Source organism: Antrostomus carolinensis, unplaced genomic scaffold (genome assembly GCF_000700745.2).
Source record: "Antrostomus carolinensis isolate BGI_N321 unplaced genomic scaffold, ASM70074v2 scaffold14652, whole genome shotgun sequence".
Taxonomy (NCBI): domain Eukaryota; kingdom Metazoa; phylum Chordata; class Aves; order Caprimulgiformes; family Caprimulgidae; genus Antrostomus; species Antrostomus carolinensis.
The window spans coordinates 17,757-26,011 of NW_010301868.1; the positions used below are offsets into that span (position 1 = coordinate 17,757).

Consider the following 8,255-nt stretch of genomic DNA (forward strand, 5'->3'; position numbering starts at 1 on the left):
TTTTTTACTGAACATTATGGGCACAGGTGTTGGATTAGGTTTGGGTCCATCTAGCTCTGAGGCTTCCTGGGTATCCCCAGACTCAACCCTCCCACCTCCACAGCTCTGGTCATCCCATCGTTAGAGACCTTCTCGCTCTTTACAACTACTTGAAAGCAAGTTGTAGTGAGGTGGATCTCAGTCTCTTCTCCCAGGTAAAAAATGATAGAACAAGAGGAAACAGCCTCAAGTTGCACCAAGGGAGGTTTAGATTGGATATGAGGAGAAATTTCTTCACCAAAAGGGTGGTCAAGCATTGGAACAGGCTGTCCAGGGCAGTGGTGGAGTCACCTTCCCTGGTGGGATTTAAAAGGTATCTAAATGTGGTGCTTAGGGACATGGGTTAGTGGTGGACTTGGCAGTGTTAGGTGTTTGGGTGGACTTGATTATAAAGATCTTTTCCAACCAAAGCTATTCTATGGTCAGGCAGCTGCAGATGTGAGGTTGAAGGGCTTGTTCTGCTATTTGGACAGCAATCAAATCTTTTGCGTGTTGCACGATGGGGTCAGGATCAACGATTAAGAAATGCTAAGTCTGGGAAGAGGAGGTCCCATCTGCCCTTTTGCCTGGGTCATTTTGGGTTGAGTCAATCTCAGAGGCAGTTGAAGACATCAAACAGTTTCAGGGCTCTTGGCATCCCCAGATAAGCACGTTTGTGTCCCTACAGCAGCTCCAGCTCTCTGTGCTGAGGAGATGTCCCTGTCCCTGGGCGAGGAGCAGCCCTGACAATGTGGGCTGTGTTCTGCACGGCCGGGGGCTCACAGCACTGCCTGTCCCCAGGACCCACCTACACACGCTGGCACGGCAGCAGATTGTTCCTGATCCTCAGCGAGTGGCACCCACATCTGCCCCGAGACAAAGGGGCCCTGGAGCAGCCACGTTCGCTCTTCTAAAGGCGAGGATGCGTTTTGTGTGTGCTCTGTCCTGGGTTTTAGTATTTGCTCTCTGTTGGTGCTGCTCCACGTGTGGTCCTCCTGGGCTGGTCCACTGGCACTGGAAGTGCCCAGGTTGTTCCCATGTAGCTCTGTCCACAGGTTCAGTCCAGAGCTGCCGTGTCCCTGCTGCTCCCTTCTGCAGCTCAGAAGTTATCTGCAAATTTAAAGGGGTAATGGTTTTAAACTAATAAAGGGTAGATTTAAACTAGGTGTAATCATAGGATCATAGGCTGGTTTGGGTTGGAAGGGACCTTCAAGCTCATCCAGTCCCAACCCCCCTGCCAGCAGCAGGGACACCTTCCACTAGACCAGGTTGCTCAAAGCCTCATCCAGCCTGGCCTTCAACACTTCCAGGGAATAAGGAAGAAATATTTTACACTGAGGGTGGTGAGACCCTGGCCCAGGATGCCCAGAGAGATGGGAGAAGCCCCATCCCTGGAAACATCCAAGGTCAGGTTGGATGAGGCTCTGAGCAACCTGCTCTGGTTGAAGATGTCCCTGTCACTGCAGGAGGGTTGGACTAGAGACCTTGAAATGTCCCTTGAACCCAAACCAGTCTATAGTTCTGTGATCTCTTGCTGATATGCCCAGCCCTTCCTTTTCTAGTCCCCGTGTGTGGGATGATGGGTGGGATATACTCGTTTGCATTAGTTAGATGCCTCCTGTCTATACTTTATATATAAGTGTGTGGACTCAGTCCTTTCTGAATTCCCATTTAATGCAAAAATGCATATATATACAAATATCTCCCGAGCATCTGTGCCAGGAACCTCCTCCTTAGTGTCACAACCATTTCTTTCACACTAACTAGTACCCAGTCTAAAGAAAACAACAAATTTGTCACTTCTGAGGCTCAAAGCAGCACGTAGAGATGTGCAATATTTCAACACCTGCTGTCCTGTGGCTCCCCTCCCATAGTACAGCTGTGAATGAAGAGGAGCTTAAAGCATTTTGTGATGGTGGTGGGAAGCATCAGTATGTCAGCATAGTAAGGACACTAAAAATCTCAGCCTTGCTCAGTCTCTGGTTGCAGTATTGGCTGATTCAGATTGTGCTTAGTAAAGGAAAGGCATAAAACCAGCTGATCCATTACTCATTTTAAGCTGTAACTGGAAGAAATGAACTGCTTTAAAAAAAAAATATATATATAATAAAGGCTACAGATCAAAATATCTTCCCTTAGACAGAAAGCTAAAGAAGTAATTTGAAAAGCTTTGTTCAGCATGACCTGATCACAGGACTGCAGAAGTCCTGGACATGACTTTAATTACTATCCCAGTCCTATCATTATTCTGTCCTTCAACTATTTTTATTGCTACAGCTGGATTGGAAAAATCCTTAGAATGAGCAAAAAAGATCAAAGCAACACTCCCCTCCAAGCCCCTTCCCAACCTACAATCTGTCACCTGGTATAAATGGGACATGCTGGGACAGCAAGTTCCTTTGGGCTTCAGCCCAAGAGCGGGGACACAGAGACTCTGATCACACCCAGGGAGGGTTGGGTGGAGAAACCATTGTGCACATCTTGTTCCCCATAAGGGTAATGAGGAGAAATGTCCTTAAAAGTTGTTTTGTGCTGGGTTTGGGGAGAGTTTCTGGAGAGTTTCCTGGGATGTGTGTCAAGGCTGTTTATTTCCCATCACATCTGTTCCTCCCTGCTTCCCAGAAGCGTTCCCTGCGGTACCCAGAGCCCCTGGCAGCCCCTCACTTGCTGGGTTCTGTGTTGTCCTGTGTCCCTGCTCCCTCCCACACTTATTTCATCCCAGTTTCAGGAACAGCTGAAGGGGCAGCAGCATCCAAAGCTGCAGCTGATGATTTCTATTTGATGGAGAGGGGTTCTCCTTGCTTGCCAAACGGTGGCTCCCCTGCCTGGAGACATCCCGCCTCGGCAAAAGCCGGTGTGAGAGCCGGGGAGGAGCAGCACGGAGCAAGGCTGGGGATTTTCCACTGCCCTGGCATGATTTTTGTTCTTAGCTGAGAGATCTGTCTGCGTGTCTGATGCCCTTTTTATAACTCTATTACCGAGAGTTGTAGCTCAGCCCTGATGCAACCTCTGCGTCGCAGCAGCTTTCTAAGGGAGTTTTTATTGAACAGACAGGATAATTTATCCTCCTTTTTACTCTTTGTTTAGTCTGTGGATTTATTAACAGCAAAAATAAAAGGTGTGTATATGAAAATCACAAATGATAACTTGACAGTGCCTGGGAGGTTTGGATGGGTGCCTTTGGGAGCTCGGCAGCAGCGTGTTATGCATCTGGCACCAGGGACCATCTGGGGAGGGAAGCAGCTGGAGCCTGGTTGGAAATGGGATCATTTAGGTTGGGAAAGGTCCTGTCATGCCCTGACTCCTGCTAGAGTGTGCGCTGACTTGGTGACAGGTCCTTTGGTATATGAGGGGGTCACTGGAGCCAGGTCCCTGCTATTGCATGTGGAGGCAGAGCTCATCCCAGTGCCCCACTGGAGGGAGCAGGTATTTACTATGTAGGTATTTCTTGTGCATAAAATAGAATTATTGTTATTATTTTAAACAGCAAATCATCCTTTTTATTTTATCCTGTGGGGACTGTTTGCTGCTTTTCTATTCACTTGCTCTGTGTAACTTGCCATCGGTTCCAGGGGACAGCATGGTCCTTCTCCTTCCATCCAACAGGTCTCTCCAGGGTTTGAGCACAAATAACCCCATAAGGCTGATTTTCTGCCAGCAGAACAACCCAGGCATTGGGAGGATGGTGACCATGGGCTTGTACCTGGGTCACCAGAGCCTGGAAACTATTTTTGACATTATTCACACCTCTATCCCTCTGCACAAATATTTTTGGCTTGGAAACACTCTCTCTCCACAGTTGCCAAAAGGAACATGATGGAAACTTTTCCAGACAAACTTAAGGAAAAACTTATTTACTATGAGAGTGTCGGAGCCTTGGGACAAGCTGCCCAGAGAGGGTGTGGAGTCTCCATCTCTGGAGATGTTCAAAACCCACCTGGACACTTTCCTGTGCAACCTGGTGTAGGGACCCTGCTTTGGCAGGGGGGTTGGACTGGATGATCTCCTGAGGTCCCATCCAACCTCTACCATTCTATGAAATGGAGCTGTAAATGGCTCAGTGACCACTGGGTTTGTGTTCATTTTGCAGCTGAGGATCCATCTGCGTGTGCTGCTGGTCTGCTCACCTTTGGGGACACAACTGAGGTCCTAACACTGCCTGGGTGTCCAAAATGGTCATGCAAAGACACCACTTCACCTGCGCGGGAATAGCATTCGCTCTCTACCTTCATCACCTCGTCAGCACCATCGAAGTCCCTCTGGATTGTAAGTTATGGTTTATCCCTCTAAAAATTCCTGCTATTACTGCTGAAATGGTTGAGGAGGTGAAGATGTGCACAGCTTTCCTGGTCCAGCCTAAGGTTGTCTTTACTTTTGTTTGTTTGGGGCTATTTTTCTGTTTTCAATCCCATGCCCTCCAGAAAGTCACCTAAATCTTTCTGTGATTTAGTCAATGTATCTCAAAAAGCTGAGCAGAGGACTCGAAACCACATCTCAAAATGGGACAGAGTGAGCCAAAGTGGCAAGTCTTCAGCCTGTTGATTTAAGTGGAGCATCCCAGGACTTCAGGTGTTCCTACAGAGCATGGCCAGGCTTTGGGGTGCTCTTTTGGGGAGGATGTCAGCTCATTGCTACTCTTACCTGGCACATACTGACACACCTTGGTCCTCAAGGGCAGTGGAGACCCAGGAAGGTTCTGAAGAGCAATGCAATTTTTTCTCTCTCTATGTTGGGCCTTTTTGGTTAATTATGAGACAGGAGTTATGTTTTATTCAGAAGCACAAGAGCTGGGAGATTGGAGCGAGGAGGAAAGGGGACATGGGTTGATGTTTGTGCTGAATGGGCACCTTCAGGCCAGCGTATGGGAACTGCACGACTTGTTTGAGTGCACTTGAGATGGGGGTTCATACCAAGAGCTGCTCAACCACTGTTCTAGAAACCAGTTTCATAATTTCTTTGTGTCCCAGCTTCCTCCTGTAGCGACTGTTAATAATAATCAGCCTGTCACTGCAGGGAATCGCTTCCGACAGTGCGATGCACAGAAATCCTCCAGCGAGCAGTGCGTGAAGTAGGGAAAAAAAAACCCAAACCCACAGCTTTTTGCTGGGGTTTAAATTCAGGCTGAAGTGCCAGGGTTGCTCTTGAGAGGAGAAATTTCTGCCTTGTGGGTTGTTGCTCTCTGGAGTCCTGGCTGTAGCTGTGGTACCTCAGCTGATCCCTGACTCTGAGCAGCAAAATAGGAAGGAAAAATTTAAAGCAGTGGCTTTTGGCTGAAATTTGGAAATGATTGAAGAGAAAAGGTGGGAAAGCTCTGATTTGCAAAGGGGAATAAATACTTGTGTTATCTGAAAGCATAGGGAGGAGGTCCCAAGCTGGAGTCCCTGTTCTGCTCCCTTCCAGATGAATATGGATGAAAATATCTGTTCGAGCAGCAAAATAGGAAGGAAAAATTTAAAGCAGTGGCTTTTGGCTGAAATTTGGAAATGATTGAAGAGAAAAGGTGGGAAAGCTCTGATTTGCAAAGGGGAATAAATACTTGTGTTATCTGAAAGCATAGGGAGGAGGTCCCAAGCTGGAGTCCCTGTTCTGCTCCCTTCCAGATGAATATGGATGAAAATATCTGTTCCTCTGGAGTCAACTCTCTAACATGCACAGGGCACTCTTGTTCCCAGCAATGGGAATTGTATTTGATACGCACAGTTTGGTGGTTCCTTCAGGTCTGGTTTTGTTATAATCTATAATATTCCAGAAATGCAGGCAGCCAGCGTGGAAGTGGAGGCCAGCACAGCTGGGGAATGGCTCTGTAAACAGTTGCCTTCTGCCTTTTCTTGTGCTTTGTGTCAGGAAAGGGGTAATTTTGCTACTTAAATGTAATGTGACCTTAGAAAAGTAAGAGAAATGCTGACAGCTGGTGGAGAAACGCTCAAGGCAGCCTGCAGCAGCTCACAATTTCTCAGCAGTTCACCATTTCTCTAGCCTCTCCCTCCTCCTGCTCTTCCCTGCTGCACAGCCCTGAGCCCCAGGAGAGCATCGTCCCCTCCAGTGCTGGTGGGAAACTGAGATTGTAACTAGGAGCATCTTTTTTTTTGTCATCCTTTCCTGAACGGGTCCCTTGCACACAGATATTTGTAAATAATATGTATGGAGGCAGTTGCCCACAGCAGGTGGGTGAGGAGCATCTCCCAGCCCTGGGTGAGGGTTTGGGATCCTGCTGATGTCTGTCCCCACCAGCCAACCCTTCCCAACCTCCCTCAGCTTGTTTGGGCACGTGGAGCATCAGCTTTGTTTTACTTCCATCCCGACCTTCAGAGCCATCAGGGCTTTGCTTTGGTTGCTTTGTCATCTCCTGGTGAAGCCCCTGGTGACCAGGGCTCCCTGCTTGTCTGCAAGACTGGGCACCTCGGGAGTGGGAGACCTCCCCAGGGAGGTGTTTTGCTTTTTGGACTTTAAGTTTTAAGGTTCTCTGAGTTTTGACCATCACCTAAAAAGCCAGCAGAGGGTTGATCAGGCACGTATTAGCCTCTGACTCAGGGAGATGAAACTGGGGGGCTCAGGGTGAGCCTGGCCATAGGGAAGGGCAGAAGGTTTCTAGCTCCTGCAGGTGGGCCACCAATGCCCGCAGGCAAGTGGTGTGAGTATGCCTGTGCCTTTTTTGTCCCCCAAAACTCCTGCTGCAGAGGCAGTTGGCAGCTAACAGGACAGCTCAGCAGCAGCTTCTCCCAAATGGACAATAAGGAGGTAGATTAGAACGTGCTTGAGTTGTAAAATGATTTGTGTGTGGTCTTTGTAAGCCCTACAATAACTGTACATGTTTATATTTGATGGATATAGGTTTGTTCTTTGATTAACCCTTTTTCCTTTTTTTTTTTTTTTTTAATTATGCTTACACTTTGGGAATAACAGCAAATATTCAGAGTGAATGTAAGTGTTCCCCTCACCCTCCTTGTGTCTGTCTTCTCTGCATGGCTAAAACAGGGAATGAGGGGTCTATGCTGGTGGTGGCTGTTGCTTGGTACAGGGTGTCCATAGACATGTTGTCCACTTCAGTGACAGGGCTGGTCAGGGCCAGGATGAGCCACTTCTGCACAGGCAGGCATGGCTGGGAGAGGCACAGGAGGTGCTGGAGCAGCTTGGGAGGGGTGCTCAGGCTCTGCTGCTTTCCCTGGAGCAGGGATCAGACTGTCTTTGTGATGCCAATCTCATTTCTGCAGGGGTTTGTTATCACTAACGCCAACCCCAGAGGAGAGCAGGCTCCTCTGCCTTCCACGAGTGCGTGTGCCAAGCTCAGCTCCACATGCTGACACGTTTATGGCATCCCTGGTTCTTCAGGGGAAAGCAAAGGACCTTGGACCTGAGTAACTTTGTTCCAGGACAGCCATGAGTCTGAGCTGTTAAATTCAGAGCTCAGGATTAGTGCCAGAGCCTCCACTGGCTGCTGGGCTCCTGTGCCCCTTTTCACAAGCCCTGCCCTTCTGAACACCAGTGCAGCGCTCCTTTGGGGTAAACCTGGGAGGTTTTGTGCCTCTTTCTTGCACAGGGAGTACCTGGAAATGTCTTGTGGTGGCTTTCAAGCCCCCTGTCCCAGGTGCAGCCCCTGTCTCTGAGGTGCACAGCCAGGACACCTTTCAGTCTGATTCAAATGACCTGAGGTAGCAGGAAGATGTAACTGAAATTTCTTAATAAAACCAAGATACCAGGTGAGAAACACAGGTTTCCTGGTATCAAAAGGGAACGTGAACAGTTCCGATGGTCTGAGGGGGGATGAGTAGCACAACCCACAGATGCTCCTGGGAATTTCCTCAGGTGTTGAAGGCCTTTAAACCACAAATTGCACATCCAGCCTGGGAAAAGGGCTGAGATCCCAGCAGGATCCTGCTGCAGGACAGCAGAGAGCAGCTTTGCCCTCTTTGCACAACCTTCCTCATGGCTTTTTGTTTGCTTTTCAGTGCCTCAGCCCCCCACAATCACCAAACAGTCCGTGAAGGACTACATCGTGGACCCAAGGGATAACATCTTCATTGAATGTGAAGGCAAAGGGAACCCCGTTCCCATGTAAGTGCATCTGCAGCCCTTGTTATGCTGAAACTCTGCTGTTGGTTGGACCTGGCTCTGGAGGAGCTTCCTCTAGTCCCGCTGTGCCATTTACACCACCAGCTAGTCCAGTTGTTGGCTTGCACAGCACAGGTAAGGATCTCACCAGGTAAATATGGTCCACGGTTACAAAACCAACCTCTTCC

General features: G+C 48.6%; 1 protein-coding gene across 7 annotated transcripts in view; it reads left to right on the forward strand.

Moving 5' to 3' along the window:
* The first annotated feature begins 4,190 nt into the window (after positions 1-4,190).
* NFASC (neurofascin) overlaps positions 4,191-8,255 on the forward strand; it is a 53,933-nt gene continuing 49,868 nt past the window's right edge. For 5 of the 7 annotated variants that reach the window (XM_010163636.1, XM_010163641.1, XM_010163634.1 and 2 more), the window contains exons 1-3: positions 4,191-4,284; positions 6,922-6,939; positions 7,965-8,067. In XM_010163636.1, the coding sequence (XP_010161938.1) occupies positions 4,191-4,284; positions 6,922-6,939; positions 7,965-8,067 (215 nt within the window). The remainder of the gene's footprint in view (positions 4,285-6,921; positions 6,940-7,964; positions 8,068-8,255) is intronic. The other 2 variants (XM_010163637.1, XM_010163638.1) reach the window with 1 other exon arrangement.